Genomic DNA, 18885 nt, shown 5'->3' on the forward strand with positions numbered 1-18885 from the left:
TCTTCTACTTTCCTTCCATCTCCTGGTTCCTTCCCTTCCTTTTGCAAAAGATCTACCTTGCTGTTTACTTTGGCCTTTTATTTTGCTCTTATTCCATCCTCTTGGTGTTTGGCCTGATTGGAGTGTTAGGCTGGAGGCAGAGACACTTGGGTCTATGTCTTCCCACTTCAGCAAAAACAACTGTATGCCTGAACGTTGCCAGCTCTTTCAAACAGATCCACTGATTACAGACAGGGCCAGAAAGAGAGAGAGAGAAAGAGTGAGAGAGAGAGACAGACAGACAGACAGTCAGATGAAAGAAATAAACCTACCAAATAAACATAACTCAATCACCCTATCCAGATGGTTTTTATTCAGAAGAGTAAATAGATTCCAACCTGGTCTTTAGCTCTAACTTCAGGGAACAGGAAATACAGAGGAAAGAAAAGTATGTTAAAGACACCACACAGAAGCACAAAGCCAAATCCAGAAGGCAGCCCAGTCCTTCAACAGGACAATGCCGTACCAAAAACGAGGGGGGGAGGGAGAATCGGGGAGCGGGGAGGGGAAGAGAAGGAGCCAGCTCTTTTAGAGTAAATGGAATATAATCAAATACAATGCATGTTCATTGATTGAATCCTGGTCTAAGGAAGTCAGGGGTCTTCTGGAGAAATTCGAGCTTGGATTACCAATTATCTTTAGTTAGATGTGAAAAATGGGATGATAATGTAGGAAAGTGTCCATAATTTAAAGACAATATGTTAGAAGACAGCAAGAAATCACCTTACTTTAAAACTCTTGAGCAGTAAACGAGGTATAGAAAGCGAAATGCAAATTATTAAATACAGAGGCCAGGCTTTAGGTATTCATTATACTAGTTTCTCTACATCTTTGGCGTTTTTCATCACAAAAACAGCCAGACAGAAAAATAAGAATGAAGTGTTGCTTCCTTCTCGTGAGAAATAAACCCATCTTTATCTTCCTCCAAAAGTGAAGTGCTAAGCACCGCATTGCTCAGAGAGGCACCAACCTGCGCGCCTTCGGCCCTCTGGCCGTGGATACTGAATAACCTGTCCCACCTGCTGCCCCGACCGCTAACGTACCCATGATTTGAAAGGTGGCCGTTCTGACGCTATTTGTGAGAGCGGTCGAATAAACGGCCCGCTCCGCGCCGAGCCGTCTGCAGACGGGAGCAAGGAAGGCCTCCCTAGCCTCGCTGGGACCCTCGGCGGCCGGCAGGGGCACCGAGGGGCAGGGCCCGCCCCAGCGCTGCGGGAGCCGGGCGGAGCTGGGGCGCGGCGCGGGCTGCACGTGCGGCGGCCTCCGCCCTCACCTGAGGGGGCGAGCGGCGTGGCCCCGAGGGGCGCAGGCGGCGAGTCGCGCGCCCGGGGGGTCCTCGCCGCAGGTGAGGCCGGCGAACCCGGCGGGACGGTTCCGCGTTTCCCGCGGGGGACGTCTGTTGGTCAGGAAAGGTGCAATTGTGTGGAGCTATTCCTGGTATGTCAGCGGCCCCGCCGCCGCGAGCCTAGAGGGGCGGGAGGGCCGGCGGGCGGAAGGGCGGGTGCGGGGCGCGTCCCTCCGGGCGGAGCCCGGCCCCTGCGGCGGCGCGGGAGCGGAGCTGGCCCCGCGCCACGGTCCCGCCGGACGTTGGCATCTCCCGGCCAGACTGCCCGGACCGTGCGACCGCAGCGGCAGCCGCCGGCCGGAGCCCCGGGAGCCGCCAAGTGGGTGGGGACGGAAGCGGCCGTCTGCGGCCCGGGCGGGCCGGGGCGGGGCCTCCGCCGGGAGGGGGCGGCGCGGCGCCGGGACTTTCGGGTCTGAACTGCGGTCCCGGCCGGTGCTGCGCGCTCTCTCCAGTCTGCTCCTTCGCCGCCCGCGCTTGCTCGGGGGTGCGTTTCAGGGGTTCTGAGAAAGCAAGGTCTACAAGTTTTATAGATTGGAAAACTTAAAACTGCATCAGCGCTGCAAAGGGAAAAAACAGCGGGAGTCTCGCGGCCGAGCCGAGCCCAGCACCGCAGCCTCCCCGGGCCGAGACGCGCGGGGACCTCCGTGCCACTCCAACCGCCTGGCCTCTCGCCCCAGTCATGGAAGGGGTAGAGGAGGCAGAAGCCGACTGCTCCGTAGCGTTCGCCGAGGCTCAGAGATGGGTAGAGGTGAGTGCCCTTTACTGCTCTTCTTTGCACAGGAGTTTGGGGTCTCGGGCCGGCGTCGCGCGGGGACCGCGCTCTGGCCCCCCTGTTTTTGGCCTCCTCCAGTGACCTTGCCGGAACGAAGGGGCGGCAGTTTTGAGGACTTTGTGAGTTCTGCGTCTCCTGCTTCTGAAAGCTCAAGCGTGGGTCCGCAGAGCCGCCCGGCGCCAGCCCGCCTGGCTAGGCGACCCCGCCTCTCCGAGGACCGGCCCTCCTGGCTCCGGTCGCCCGAGGTGCGGGTCGGTGGGCCAGCCGAGAGCGCTCGCGCGGCGCTGGCCCGGGGTCCTTGGATGCGTTTCCTGGGAGGGGCTGGAACTAAGATGCCCAACTGGTACCTGGAGAGCCGGGGTATTCAGTGTGGTGTGGGCGGGAAGCACAGGGTGGCGGCGGAGCAGCACACCTGGGGCGCACCTGGAGAAAGCCTTTACTACTCAGGGCCGCTCCGGCCCACGGAGTGAAGTTGTGGCTTGTCCTTCATGTTGGGCGTTGGTGACACCGAGATAGCCTGGGGTCACACACTGAAGAGAGGTTGTTTTCCCAGCTGTGCTTTCTAGACGAGATCTCCCCATCCCTTCTATCTACAGAGGAGTTAGGCTCGGCATCAACACTGGGGCTGGGATGCGTTGATGTATTGGAGGATAAAATGAGACTTATAGCCTGTGCACTCCTGAATAAAAGTGATGAATTTTTTGAGTACTGGGGGTTGAATCTGGGATCCTGGCATCTCTGAACTGAGCTACACCTCCAGCCTTGAAATGACTTTTAAAGCGAGGCCACAGAAGCCCTGTGTAAATCAGGCACAACTGCTAGTTAGAATATTGTTGACTTCTTCGGCCTCACAGTGTTTGTGGAGTTATTGATGCCACGTGTCAGTTTATTCAGCGTATAGTATTTAACAATTTGAATTAGGCTTAAAGATTATTCCATAAGAAAAATAACATTTTCAAAAATTCTGGAGCAAACAGCATTTAAAGGTGATTAATTTTTCGTTAAATACATAGGTATGTAGAGATAAGGAATGAACCTGGATTTCTAACACTGTGTGAAGGAATGGGAGGTGGGAATAGCATCGCCCACAGCAGGGAGGCCTAAGAAATGAGCTTTTGGTGTCCTTTTGGACTGAAACACTGAGCTGGCCCGGAGGTGACTTAGTAAGGTGTGAGGGGAGGGCAGGGGCAGTTGGGAAAAGGATAAACACTGTATTTTGAATTGAAATGAGAGTGGAAGAATTCTAACTATGTAGTTAAGAGAAATAGCTTTCCTCATTCATAACCTTTGAAAAGGCAAGGCTTCTAATTGTAACTTTCCATTAGTTGTGTGGGTTCTGCATTATTTTGGAAAACAAATTGGCTGTATTGTGTTTGAGCCTTGGAATGGAGGGAAGAAGCAGAGTATTTTTTGGGTCGTGCATAGTTCCTGTGTGGAGTTTGTATGAATTTGGATCATTTCACACTTTTTTTTTTAGCTTGCAGATTTTAGAAAATTAAGAATTCCTTGTTTGTCATAGCTTGCTCATAATTGTGTAGGGTTTCTGTGAGAAATTTGTATATAATGAACTCCTAAAAACATTGTGATATGCGATAGTCATCGTGGGTGATAAATATGCTCATCTTTCTACTTCCATACCATCCTATGTAAAGGTATTTATCAGTTATAATTTGACAACTCTGTATTGTGTTTTGCTTATTATTAGCATAAGGCTGAGTCCTTTCTAAAGGTGTAGTCATATCTTTTTAATATGCTTAGTGAAATTAAAAGTGTGAATGTTCTTCTCATGCTCCTTGGACTACTGACAAACAGTTATTGAAGACATATTCACAAATTCTTTGAGAATGCTTTGGGCACTTGAAATGACAGCAGTGGGTTCATTTTTCCAGTCTGTGTCCACATTTATCCCTCTTTTTTAGCTTTGTCATTACAACCAAAGTACATATTTTAAAATACTATTCTTGCCAAAAGAAGCAGAATGAATGACTCCCTCCTTGCACAGCCTATTAATTTTAAGAACTCGCAATTTGAAGATAAAATGTTGATTTCAAAGTATTTTATAAAGTGTTTTTGGAAAGTAAGGGAGATACAATGTAAAGATTTCTCTTATTCACTAATGTTCTTATATTTTGTTCTGTCATTTTTCCTCTATATTGCAGCATAAATGTGTCATTCATATATATATATATATGTATCTGCATATACTCTAATATATAATTTGTGGCCTTTATATATAATATTGTCTGGTACCTTTATTTATTTATTTATTTATTTATTTGTCTTTTTCGTTTTTATCGGTACCAGGGATTGAACTCACCACTGCCTGCTTGCAAGGCAGATGCTTATGCCGCTGAGCTAAATCCCCAGCCCCGGTACCTTTATTTTTAAGAGTACGAAAATTTATTGGGGATGGGGAAGAGGAATAGCTCCTGAGAGACAGGAGGGTCCTGAATGGGTTGCCTGATACCTTTATTTTCAGCTGCAGTTCTTAATATCCCAAATTCAAGAGACTGCTGACCTTGGAAAACTTTGATTGGTGATTAGACTCCAGTGTATCCTTGCTTGCCATTTGTGTTTTCCATCGGTGACTTGCACTTTTTTATTTTTAATGTTTTTCTGGTTCCTAGGATGGAACCTAGGGCATCAGGCATGTCAGGCATGTGATTTTAAATAGCTAATGTGTTGTGTTATTCTTGTAACCAAAGTTAAAATTTTAAGTTAATTTTTTGTTTGGAGTTGAGAAGAAAATGAAGTGTGAGGTCTGTGGTTTTTATACTGACAATTATTGTTCTATAGATTTTTCTTTCAGTGAACTTCAGATTGTATTTATGACTCATATATATGTGTATGTCTATGTATGGTTATATGCATATGTATGTGTATACGTATTTGGGAGGGCAGTGCTGGGGCCTGTTTTATGATAGACAGACAAGCACTCTGCCACTGAACTTCATCTACAGCAAATATGTGTGTGTGCGCGTGCACACACACACACACACACTCACAGATGACACAAAAATAAATACTAATTTGGTTTGTCTACTCAGAAATGGCCTTATAGTCAAAACAAATGTAGGAATGCTATCTTTTAAGATAACAGTGATATTGGATTACTATCAGGTTGGAAATGCTGTGTTTGGAATATTAATAGTGTAACAAGGCTGGTTTATGATTAAACATTATGTTAAAACCAACTTATGTAATAGTTTGAAGTTAGAGACCAAGGTGAAGCTTGATTCTAGCAAGGTCACGGAATGGGTGATGAAGCAGTAGAAAACACAGCCTGGACAGTATTAGCTGTCTTCTGCAGTACCTTTAATTATCTATGCCTAATAGTTGCCTCTGTCTCTGTTGGGACATCAGAAAGCTTTATAGTGAACAGATAAAATACTGATGAGATAAAAAACTGGGTAGACTGCCCATTGCATTGTTCTGTCAACAGTTTTCGGTCTGGGGGTTAATGGTAACTAGCCTGAGGTGTAAATACAGTCCTCTCTGTTACTGACACAGAGCAGGCTAACTTACTTCACCACCTTGCTACTCACCGGCACTCCCTTTATCTCTGGGTTGGAGTCTTTCACTGTCATTTTGCAGAAGGACCCAAAGGGTACCAACTTGAGTTCATTGCCAAACCTGGCACTACAGTGAGTTCTGCTTACTTCAGATCAGTCTGGTTGCCATGTGCCCCCATTTTTATCATTCAAAGATATACTGATCACTACCTTTAGTTTTTTTTGCTTGCTTTTGGTGCTAAAGATCTCCCCCCCCCCCCAGTACTGTGTACCCAGGGCTTTTACACTGAACTAAATCCCCAACCTTTTAAAAAATTTTTAAAAAAGTTTGAGACAGTCTTACTAAGTTACTATGCTGGGCTTTTAAAAGCTCTTGGCTTTCATGAATGTTTACTGTTGCTTTTCAGAAACACATAGAACCACTAAAATATTTAAAAATGACACTAAATTCATAGAAGCATTTTTGGTAATTAAATATAATGTTAGTTGTTAAACTGAATTAAATTGGGCCTAAAATTTCTTAATACATAGTGATTATAGTGTAATATAATATGTAGAGAAGCTACAACTTACGTTAGCAATAAGTTGTTGAGTCTCAGCCAACCACAAGTAGTCATCTATTTTAACTATGTTCAAATAGAACATTTGCCAGCAATGACCAGTTGGGCTGTTTCTGTCCCTCAGTTCTATTTTCTGTGTGTCACTTCCTTTTCTGTAGCTATGAATGTAATCTGCCCCTGAGGTAGATTGGTTCAGTGGAACATTCCGAACCATTTTTGGTTCAAACTACTGTAGTACATAAAGCCAGCAAACATTTGCAAAAATAGATTGTTTTAATTTTAACACAGTCAATAGATACTAAACTTTTTTCAATTTTTTTTAGAATATGTATCTAATAACTACATAATACTGCATTCCTTCTAGAGAGTTGGTACATGTGCATAGCACATTTTTTATTCATTTGCTTTGTTTTTTGAGACAGTGTCTTGCCATGTAGATCAAGCTGACCTGGAACTCACAGTATAGCCCAGGCTGGCTTCAAATTTGCAGTGATCTCCCTGCCTCATTCTCCTGAGATTGCCTGGGATTACAGGCATCTGCTACCCCAACTGGTGTATGTAACACATTTTAGTTCTTTCTTCATCCCTTTTCCCCTCCCTCCATCTCTTTTAGTCCCCTTCCCTTTTGCAGAAGATCTATCTCCCTGTTTCCTGTCATATAACTTTTATTTTGCTCTTTATTTATATTTTGAGTTTCTCATGTAAAAAAAAAAACTATGGAATATTTAGACTTTTGTGTCTGACTTATTTTATTTAACATAGTTTCAAGGTATATCCGTTTTCCTATAAATGACTCAAGTTTTTCCTTCTGTATGACAGAGTAGTACTCCATTGCATGTGAAAACACTTTCGTTATCTATTCATCTGTCAGTGGGCATATAGACTGCTTCCAAGATTGAGCTCTTAATGAGTTGTGCTGCCATAAACATGAGTATATATGTATCTGTGTGTCCCTGTAATATGATGCCTTTAACTCTCATGGGAAGACATCCAGAAGAGTTTAAATGGAATTTCTATTTTTAGTTTTTTGAGGAGTCTCCATTCTGATTCCTATAGTGGTCTATTTTTGGTGCTAGCTTACCTTCTAACCAGTAATGTAGAAGGGTCACCCACCCTGAAACCTTGCCAGCATTTGTTATTGTTTGATTTATTGATGATAGTCATTGCTTATGGAGTAAAATGGGATCTCAATGTTGTTTTAATTTGCATTTCTCCAGTAACCAGAGAACATAAGGAACATTTTCTTCACATACTTATTGGCCATTTGTACTCCTTCTGAGAAGTATGTATTCATTTAAGTTGTCTATTTTTTGAGTTTTTTACTTTTAGTTGTTTATATATTCTAATTATTCTTCTGTCGTGGAAAAGCTAGAAATTTTCCCCCCATTCTGTAGGTTTTCTCTACCCTGTTGGTTGTTTCCTTTGCTGTGCAGATGATTTTTAATTTGATAAGATCCCATTTCTTGATTCTAGAGGTTATTTCTTTAAACTTGGAAGTGTTGTGATGGTAAGGCTGTTAAAAAAACAAAACCCTAATGTTAGAAAGCAATACTTGGATTAGCTATTGTAGATAGCTTTCTTTTTTCAAAATATAAACCTGATTTTGTTAGCTTTTGTTTTCTGTGAAGTCATGAAAAATTTTATTCATTTTGATTAATTTTTTAATGAAAAGATTTTAAAGCCCACAATCCTTAGTGTAGTATTTATGACCTTTTCCCATCTGTTTCTTGCTACAGACCTGTTTTATCTTTGGTGATTTCCTCCATAACTGCTTGTACAGTTGTCAGATAATGTAGAAGTGAAGAGTGTAGTTTTGAAATCATCGGTCAGTCCTGAGTCTGTGGCTTCAAGCCTATAGACTTCAGTTTTCTCCTGTTAATCTATCATTTTACCATGTGGTTGCAGAGTTAAATGAGATGTTAAGCAGTTTGTATTTCCTGATCATTGCTTGTATTTCCCCATGCACAGCAAGCAGTTTTCTCCCCTCTGTCCTGTGAGGATGGGACACCCCATTATTCTGTGTTGATCTATTAAACTCTTCGTCATTCTTCCATACTTAGGCCGGAGTCAACCATATGCTGAATCAACCCTTTTCTGAACAGACAATCCTGCACCCCCACCCATTGTTTCTTCTTCTCTTTTGTTCATGTAGCCCTTTGTTTTTCCACTGTGTATAGTTCTATCCATTTTTATATCTAAGACTAGGAGCCGAGGGCATGAATAGTATCCTTTGCTTGAGTATTTGGCATGGTGCCTAGTAAATGCTTCTTGAGTGCAAGTATTAGTATTAAAGCTGTACCCTTAACAAAATATAAAACTAGCATTTTGAGAACCAGAACTCTTTTCTTCTCCTGGTGGAAAATTGTGTCTAAAGCTGAGTGTGGTGCATTTGTGTGGTTGGGACTTGCCGAAAGCCAGTATGTAACTTACTGTTTGTTCAGCAGGCCCACTTCTGTGCAGACCTGGTCTCGAGCCTTATCACTGTACCCTGCCTTTTACTTGATGGTAAACTTGTATTTAGTCATTGAAGAAATACCTGTTGTATGTCTGTTGTGCAGGCTCTTGCCAGATTTATTATTCTAATTGGCAAATCCTTAATGCCTTTACCTGGATGGGGTAGGATAGGGTAGGGAAGGTGGGAAGGATGTGCCAGGAAGACATACAAGTACCTCTAGAATGGTGCTGTCATGGAGGTGTGCACAGTGTGGGATGCTGGCATTGAGGAAGTGACCCAGGTCTACCTGGTGAGTCATAGAAGGCAAGGTGTGACAGAGGCTACAGTGAGCCTAATGCAGTTCCCCATGGGATGGGGCATAGTGACTTTTTAATTTGTTGTGAGATCTTGAAGTTGCATACAGCATAACTTCCAGGAGTAGCTCAGAGTAGTTTATTTTTACTGAAAAAATGTTTACATATAGCAAAACATGAATTTTAGGTTCACAGTTGCATAGGTTTGTAAAATGTGAGTACTGATGTAACTAGTACACCAATAGAGATGTAGAATATTTTCATCACTCAAAAAAGTTCCCTTCTGGATCAAGGGGAGCAGAGAGGAGGATGGGTGTGTGTGTGTGTGTGAAGGGTTTGGAAATGATCAAGATATGTTACAGACATATACCAATTCCCCAAATAAACATTAGTACTCTGTTACAAACATGCACTAGAAAAAAAAACGTCCTTTCCAGAAAGACACAGCAGTCTTCATCCTTTCCTAAACAGACACTCCTCTGTGTTCTAGCACAGATTTCTCACACTAGGTTTAAACACTCGAGAAATGTTCTAATCCTTTTTCCCTCCATTTCTTCCTTCTGTAGTGTTTCAGTGTGTTTTGAACATCACATCTCGGATTGTAGGAAAGAGAGGGATGGCAAGAGACAAAGAAGATGCTAAATTTCCTCTTGACAAGGAGCTGGTATGCACAAATGGGAACCAGGGCACTATGTCATTAGAATGGCCGGATTGCAGGCATATGAACAGATAGGTTAAGGTACTTCCTGAGGAACTGGGAGGATTCCAGTGCAGCACCAGTCATTCTGGATCCCTCCACTGTACTGGTGCACTGAGTGCTAGCAGTGGACCTGTTTTATAAAGCAGGGACTAAACCGTGAGTGTACACCTTCTATAAAAGTGTCTTCCAACCGCGTAGAGAAGTGTACTCTGAGTTAAGGAGAACAGATGACGTTTTGGGGCATTGTTCCAGCGCAACAATTTCCTTCTAGCAGCTTTGAACCGACGTGCAACCTGACAGAAGCTGAGCTGCTGCCTGTGCTGGCTAAAATTTGAAATTCCCATGCATGTTTTTCACTTGAGATGAAAGTAGAATGTTGTTCTGCCCTTTCTCAACTCATTAGTGCTCTTAAACATGTCGATGACTATGACTTAGTTGGCGTCCTTCAGTAAGGAGGATAAAAAGCGGTTCTGTGCCCCCTCATTGAAGTCCCAGTTGGCCGGTGAGGAGGCATTGCACTTCAGCCATTTGTAAAGCACAGGCGGTGCTAGCCTGGGAGAGGAGTGTGCAGAGTTGCTTGGTCTGCTTTGGTTCTCAACCTTCTGTGCAAGGCTCCAGATTTTTTCTCCGGAATGCCAAGAACATTTAGGTAGTGAAGGCCTGCAATGGAGAAAACTGCTTCTCAAGGTGATGACAATTGACTTGCAGGAAAGCACTGTCTTTATAAATGTTAGTTATGAAAAACAAAGCAACATCCATCCACAAACTTGTCTAATCCTTTTAGTTTTGAGAAATTATTCTTTGTAGGTGAACGGTCATATACACACTGTGTCACTGATACTGTTCTATTATCCTGCAGTTTTTTGACTGACAGATCTCAAATAGTTGTTGAATGAATGTATGTTTTGTGTCCAGTCCAAAGGTTGGCTTTTTTATTTTTTGTTTTCAGATCTCCTTAGGCTTGTTAAGTGTCAGAAATATGTTGGAGCCTAAGGAAATGATAAATAATGCATGCCTGTGCCACTCTTTAGTTGCTAAAAGTGATTATTAGGCTCACTTCTTTAAAAACACGTTTGATGTACTCAAAGCTTTTAATAAGGATAATAGCTGTCATATCTGCACAACTTTGAAACAGGTTTAACATACTCAGTGGGCTGCCTTTTCTGAAGAGATGGGCATTAGCAAGCCATAGAGATGAATCACAGCAGCTACCTGCACAGCTTTTCCAAAGATTATAACACCCTGCTAGTTGTCCAAAGACTGGCTCAGTTCCTGGGATGGGATGCTCAGTTTGGTGCTCACGTATGTTTGGATGATTACAACAGTAGACTTTGTGTCTGTCTTCAAGCAGGAGAAGGTACTCACATAGAAGAGGGGTGAGGTAAGATTTGCCTGGGCTGAGAGGGCAGAATCAGTAAGAACTAACTGGTCACAGCGTGCCTTTTACCTCTATGTTAAAGGCCCTTCTCCTGTAGTGAAAGAACTGTCCTACCACAACCAGCAGACGTGAATAGCAACTTACCTACTAGTGAGGGCTTTACAAGAAGGTGGATAACTGACAATTAAAAGAACTGGTATTTTTCAGTTCCTACTATGTGTAAGACACATGGCAAGTGCATTGTACCTAGAGAGATTTATGATTCCAGACTATTACTGCCTGAGGATTTTTGTCTCAGTGGAAGACAGAGATGGGTAAAAGTTAAAATAATTTGCTCAAGGCAATACCAAAACAATCTGACTCCATGACCTGCCCTTTTAATTACTGTACTGCACCGGAATGCCTCTGGCCAGTTAATGATGTTCTGTAGTCTGAAATACACACTGGGCTCTCTTCATTGCTTCAAAAGCTGTAAATGTTTTTGTGTATTTCAAGTCTGAATTCTATCTTGTGACATTAGTGTCTGGAAAGTACATGATGATCAAATACTATTACATGTTTTCGAATTCTCTTGACCAACTGTAGATACTCTTAACCAATTGCAGATTTTATATTTACATGTTGGTATATATATATATATATATACACATACATACATATATATATATGTTAGTGTTCAATAAATCATATGAAGTATTTTAAGGGGAACATTTTTATATGGCAACATGGAATTATGCTTTGAGCTAAAATAAGAGGTAGATCATATCTAGTTTATTTTAAAAACAACTTGTAAAAAATTAGTATTTTATCTTATGTTTGAGTTTATGCATACTCAAAATCATACAGATTTATTGAAGAGTGCCTCACAATATATGCCATTTTTTTTAGGGGTACCGGGGAACAACCTCCCTTGCCAGGCAGGCGTTTACAACACCGAGCTAAATCCCTGGCCGTGTGTCACATTTTCGATGAGAACATCTTTTCACTTGTGTTTTGGACTTGTAAATACGTAATCTGACATCGTGATAAGATTTGGTCTTCCTGACTAGATTGAAATGTGACCTAGATAAGTGAACTGAGAAAGAATTATCCAAATTATTTCTTATATTGCCATTTCATAATATTCAAAGGAACATGATTGCTAACTTGTAAACTTTGACTTTGGAATTATTTTTTTAATAGGAGTTTAAAGTTTTTCACCCAGTAAAAGGGAAAATGATCAAATATATTGTCTTCACTTCTTGAATGGTGTCTAGTCAATTTAGAATTCACTTTATTGTGTAAAGAAAATTTTATCTATGAAAAACATCAGGGTGCAGGTTAGGGGAAACAAGGAAGGAAGCTAAGCCCTTACCAGTGAGGCCCTCCTGACCTCCCCAGCTGAACATCCAGCTGATTTGAAGAAACTATTGTTTGATTGACTTTGCAAACCTAAAGACAAGCAACTATTTAGAGGACAACAATATGCAATACAGTAACTATTGTAGATTTCTTATTCTTTTACCACTGTTTTGATTTGTTTTACTGTTTTGTTTATTCCTTTTAAATTAAATACAGTCTGGGCACTGTGATGCATGCCTGTAATCTCAGCACTCAGGAGGCTGAGGAAGGAGGATTGTCACAAGTTTCAGGCCAGCCTGGTCTACAAAGTGAACTCAAGGGGCACTTTAGCAAGCATGAAGTTGTGGTTTCGATCGCCAGTACCAAAAAAACAAAAACAAAAACACCCAAAAAAGTGAGTTCAAGGCCAACCTGAACCATATACTGAAATCTTTCCTCAAAATGGAATAAGTAAATACATAAAATAAAATAAAATAAAAACATCAGACTCAGTGGGTCATAACTTTGTGCTCAAAACATTTCCCTCAGTTGCCCTCCAGGTTTTTCTTCTATTTCCCCAGTGTTTCTAATTTTCTTTGTGGAATCCTCCTAATTTTTGTCATCAGTAAGTGCTAGATTTTTCCATGTCTCTTCTTTGTCTGCAGTTTTTCCCCGCAAATATTATCAAATCCATAGCTTTATATACCTTCTCTGTGCTAAAGACTTCCGTATCTTTATCCCTGCCCTGCCTTGTCCCCAAATTTCAAATATGTATTTGTGTATATATTTTATATGTATATATGTACAGACACACAGACACAGTGTAGATCAGATGAACATCACACAAAGCTGTGTTCAAAACAAGACTCTCAGGTCTTTTGATCCCTTTTGCTTTTCCCTTCTCCACGACCGACCTGCTCACTTTCCTCACTTTTGCCCTGTTCTTTCCTAACACAGAATACCTCTTTTTACCCTTGCTCAGGTACCCACCCATTGCCTCTGTTTGTTTGTTTGTTTATTTATTTTTGTTGGTACCCGGAATTGAACTCAGGACCTTGGGCTTGCCAGGCAGGTGCTGTGTTGCTGAGCTGTATCCCTGATGAGCCTTTTGTTCTAAAAAACAAACAAATTGTCTGACACATCCAGTTTGTGAAGGAAAGTGACTTTCTATGTCTCTAGTTACATCCAGAATCTGACCACTTCTTGCCACATTCATCATCTCCTTTCACATATTCTTCTATATTGATAGCTTGGATGCCTTGCCTCCAAAATAGCACCAGAACCCTCTTTTAAGAATGTAAGTCTGAGATTATATGTCCAACTCTGGCTTTTCCTCTCCTGGCAGTAGGTTTCTATTACATGTAGAATAAAACCTGAAAATGTAATCCGCAGCCTACAGACCCCACATGATCTCTTCCTGCTCTTCATATTTGACATGCTGTGTCCTACTGGCTTTCTGCTATTCCTCAAATGTGCAAAGAGGATTTTTATAGAGTTTTGTAGAGTTTCACTGGATAGAAATGCTTTATGAGCAGGAGCATATATTGCTTTAAAGCCTTGGGTTAGTGCCATATATAGTAGGCACTCAGTAAGCATTCATGGAGAAGAAAATGGAATGATAAACAAGTATCTTTTAGTTTTTTGTACTTGAAATCATTTTAGTCTTTTTTTTTTGTCTTTTTCGTTTTTATCGGTACCGGGGATCGAACTCATGACTGCCTGCTTGCAAGGCAGGCGCTTATGCCGCTGAGCTAAATCCCCAGCCCCGAAATCATTTTAGTCTTGTGATGTGACTGGCTTCTGGGCTGTGCTTCACTCAGCAAGAGAATTTGGTTTTGTTGTAATTTTTCATGTTTTTAAAAGTTCAGTTCAAGATTGAGCAAGTTCCAAGCATGTTATATATATATTTTAAAAACCAAATTTAAGCCATGAGCAGAAGACTTTGTTCAGCCAATTCTTAGGATGCCTAAAGAAAAGCAAGTATCATAAGATAAACATCCAATAAAGTTGCAGGTAAAGGTGAGCCTTAGTGCTTGCATGGCCTTTGCTGGGGACAGGGTGTCATCATGAGGTTTTGGCATGTGGCAGAAAAACTCTCACAGCTCCCATAGATGTGTCCTGCAGTTTGAACGTGGGTGTACCTAGTGCTCATTGGAGACAAAGAAGCAAAAAGAGCTTAACCTTGTTTAGCAATAAAAAATAATAAAAACCTTGAGAACAGGAAAGTTTCTCCTTTCTGCTCTACTTAGAACTCATTTCAGATGTGCAGCATTTCAAGCACTGTCCTTCATATTGTAGCTTTTAAGAGTTATTTTGACATAACTCACAAAACTGAAGGTAGAGGTTTTCAAAAGAGCTTTGTTAAGAAAAGGGAAGCTGATTGAATTACTCATCTGTGTTGGTACAAACTGACTTTCTCTTATTTTTTAAAAATTTTCCTGACAAAAGAATTAAATATAAATATATATATTTAAATATAAATATAGTATATATTTTGTTTTAAAAAAATATATAAAATATAAATATAAAATTTTATATAGAATATATAAAAATATAAAATATATTTAAAATATATATTTTATATGTATAAAAATACTTTGAGTTTATATATATATTTGAACATAAGAGAAAAGAAAGGCTTAGAGAAGTTAGGGTCCCTCCCCACACAAACTGCAGATACTCGTAGACATAGTATTTAAACTCAGATTTATCTAATGGAAAAACTCAAGCTCTCACCTACTTCATTTCTTGTCTCCTATTTCTCTCCCTCTCCTACAGCTCTACCTATTTCAGCTACTGTCTTTATCATTTTTCTCATTTTACAACTAGATCTAAGCTAAAAAGCATAGAAAATTAACTTAGCATGGAGTACAGTGTAAATTCACACTCAAGTGTAGAAAGATGCTATTAAATAGCTTCTTGGTGTTGGGAAGGAACCCAGACTGTGAATCAGCGTGTATGTGAAATGAGGAAGGGAATAGGCAGGACACTTGCTGGCTTGGTTTCTTCTCGGATTTGTCCTGCGAGGAAGAAGACAGTCACAGGACACCCTCAGGGATGAGGGAGAACATGTCAGGCAGCAGATCTGCAGGAAGGCCGAAGATGACAGAAGCATTTGGAAGGTACTAGGGAAGACCTTTCTTGACAGAAAGCATCAGAGCATTCAAGTTGAGAGGTGATTCTAGCACGAGCAGGAGTCCTTTGGATTGTCCTGTTGCAGCACAGTGAAGCGAGTAGTCTACCTAGTGTGGAAGGTGCTGGATTGAAGGTGGAATTAGAAGATAAATTGTGGATAAAGATTTCAGTGTGTGTGTGTATGTGTGTTTTGTATATGCTGCATCAGGTGATGTTGGAAGCCATGGAACAAAATATGTCAGCAGATGGGAAAGAGCATATTGTAAAAGGGATCAAGGACTGAGCCTTAGCAAACAGCTTTTGGTAAGAGGGCAGGAAAAGGAAAGGAAGATGATGGCCAAAAAGCTAGGCACAAAACCAAGAATGTGTCAGAGATGCTAAAGAAACATTGGTTTCATGAAAGATAAGGAGAAAGGCCGAAGATTATCAACAGTGTTCAGGACTGGAGGAAATGATCAAGGGAAAAGAAAATGGGAGCAAGACCATTACATTTTACAAGAAAGTAACCTCTCATTTTGTGTAAGTGTGGCATGGGAACCAAATCAAGCTAGAGAAAATCTGGGGAAAGTCTTGGTCTGGGGCAGTGATGGTGAACCTTTTAGAGACTGCATGCCCAAACTGCAACCCAAAACCCACTTGTTTATGGAGCAAAGTGCCCACTCTGCAATGAAGCCTGAATACTGAGATTTTAGTTTAGAAAAAAACTCAAACATTAACATCTTTTGTCTTAAAAGAAACAAACACGTGCCATTGGTTTGCCGCTACTGGTCTCGGGGCAGGCATTTCATAAAAGAAGAGATAGCAAGAGAGAACATCAACATTTTCTCCAGCAATTCATTTATGTTAATAAATCACCTTTTACCCTAACTTTAGGAGGTATATTAGAAGTACAAACACTGTGCATTTAAGGGAATTGTTCTCTAAGACCACAGGTCCAAAAGAGAGTCATTATGCTCAGTCCTTTTAAGTTGAAGCTGCTATACCTAAACGTGTGACCTTGACACTGAAGATCATCTGGAAGTCATTTTGCTCTGCTGACCTTACTTCTCTTCTGATAAACAGGGAGTAATACGCTGCTCTTTCCAGGAATTTTCAGTGGAGAGTAATTTGATGCAGAAACCTCATTTTTAGAATTTAAAATCAATGTATGTGAATCATTTTGATTTAGTGACTCTAAAGAGAATAGTTTTGTTCATCATATGCAACAAGAAAGGGAGTCAAACTTTTCTACCTGTTAAGTGGATCCACATAATTGCTGGGTAAGTGGAAGTGTACACTCTTGGTGTGTTGTGATTGTTTGTTTTCTGGTGTGGCATACCATGAGGTAAGAATGGCAAGCTCATGCAGTACAGGTCCCAGAGTAATGTGTATGATCATGGATGAGATGCATACCGTCTGTAGGCCTCAATTCCTACAGCTGTAAAAAGCGAGAACTGCAAGATGATAATAGGCTTAAAAAAGAGTGTGAAATACTTGGAGGAGGTACTTAACAAATGGTGCCCATATTCTACTTGAATCTAGCTATAATAAAAAATAGATTATTAAATGATTTTTTCTCTTCTAAAATGACTACTTTTCCTCCTCCTCCTCCTTCTCCCCCTCCTCTTCTTCTTCTTTTTCTTTTTTTTTTTTTTTAGTGGTACCAGGTATTGAACTCACAACCTTGTGCCAGGCAAGTGCTATACCACTGAGCTAAATCCCTGGCCCACTAGAATGACTGTTTTTCAAGTGTGTTTGTATGTGTTTGTGACACAGAGCATATGGATACCTTTTTAATATTTTGTTTTTTGATTTGTAAATATGAGTTTTTATTAAGTACCTTATGTTGTTTTGTAAACTTTTGTGGTGTGTGTGTGTGTGTGTGTGTGCGTGCGCGTGCGCATGTTTGTGTGGTATTGGGGTTGATTGGACTTGAGGCCTTATGTGTATGCTAGGCAATTACTGGATCGCTGAGCTACATTCCCAACCCTGTACATAGTCTTAAGCTGTGATAAGAAAAAATCCTTTTATATCTGAGAATATGAGGTCAGAGTAGACAAATGTCTTTAGAGTAATGGGTTTTGTTTCTCGATGATGTTTCTGTCATCTTCTCATCGACATCTTTGTGTTCTTGTTGGCATTTGCTTCCTTTGTATTCTTTTCTGTCAAAAGACTTATAATGAAAGCCTAAGGCTAGTTGACTGGCCGGAGACATTTCATACAGAAGGAAGAGAATTCCGTATTTACTGCACCGTGGAAAACACGTCAGGTGTTCTTGCAGCCACTGCTCCCTTCCTTTTAACTCCTGTTTGAAGTTGCAGATTGATTGGGCATATATGATCCATGTATTAAGTTGCTTCTTTTTAAATAAATTGTCTTCATACACTACAGTATAGATATTTATATGTCTTTGTCTAGATATTCTTCATTATGCATCTTTTTTGTTTAAATTACTTTCATGTGTGTGTCTTTGAATCCTCTTAAATTAATTAGCTCGTCTCCTGTTATCATTTTAGAAAAGGCAATTGTAAGATCTTTCCAAGAAGAACATTTATAGTGTTTTACTAAAAATGAATCTAATGAACTATTTTAGAAAAGAAAAGCTTTTGTAGTCCATCAACAAAGGAAGTACAGTGTTTGATGTTTTTATTCAAAGGATAAGGTTGATAGAACTGCCTGTTTTAAAGCCAATTTGCAAACATTTTTATATTTGGAAAATGTAAGAACTAAAGGTACAACTTGGCAACTAACTGATACTTTTGAAATTTGGCCTTAGTTCTGGTAAAGAATGTGGTTGACAGCACACTACAATTTACAGTAATCCTTTTTTGTGTAAGGAAATGAATCTACTTGGCTTAATAAATTCCAGATGAGTTTCTGGCTTCTTGATTATTACCAAGTCTTTTAAAATTCAGGTTTTCTTATTCAATTTAGTTACAGCAGCCCTCTCTGTGCTTGTGATGCCTAGTGAATGGTAAAATACTTTGTGAAACTGAAGCATTTGGGGGAAAATTGCATTTTGGGCAGGTCTTTCGGGGCACAGTTTAATGGTGTAGCCAGTGCCTCAGGTCTGGCATGATTTGGGACTCAATGTGTCACCTGCTCTGGGCTGGTCCAGGCCTTAAAGGAGCTTATGTTGAAGAGACTGAAGGAAGTTCTGCTAGTGCCATTAAGAACTATCTTTGAAGCCCAACTAAATTATTTCTACTTCTCCTTGGTAACCCCTATTTCCAAGGGAGTCTGGACAATGGTTTTGTTTTTGATACAGGGTCTTGCTTTGTAGTTCAGGCTAGCCTCTTACTCACTATATAGCCAAGCTGGCCTTGAACTTGCTGCCATCCTCCTGCCGCAGCCTCTCAAGTTCTGGGATTGTAGGCATGCACCATCACACCTGGCT

At 40.9% G+C, this 18885-nt stretch overlaps 1 protein-coding gene across 16 annotated transcripts in view; it reads left to right on the plus strand.

Annotated features, from left to right (window-relative positions):
- Positions 1-1780: 1780 nt before the first annotated feature.
- Positions 1781-18885, plus strand: part of Lmo7 (LIM domain 7) — a 192354-nt gene continuing 175249 nt past the window's right edge. For 3 of the 16 annotated variants that reach the window (XM_063246858.1, XM_063246861.1, XM_063246863.1), the window contains exon 1: positions 1781-2132. In XM_063246858.1, the coding sequence (XP_063102928.1) occupies positions 2064-2132 (69 nt within the window). In that variant the 5' untranslated portion in view covers positions 1781-2063. The remainder of the gene's footprint in view (positions 2133-18885) is intronic. The other 13 variants (XM_063246860.1, XM_063246864.1, XM_063246866.1 and 10 more) reach the window with 7 other exon arrangements.

The sequence above is a fragment of the Cavia porcellus genome, unplaced genomic scaffold (genome assembly GCF_034190915.1).
Source record: "Cavia porcellus strain 051 isolate PalLab524CR breed Dunkin Hartley unplaced genomic scaffold, mCavPor4.1 scaffold_4, whole genome shotgun sequence".
In the NCBI taxonomy this organism is placed as follows: domain Eukaryota; kingdom Metazoa; phylum Chordata; class Mammalia; order Rodentia; family Caviidae; genus Cavia; species Cavia porcellus.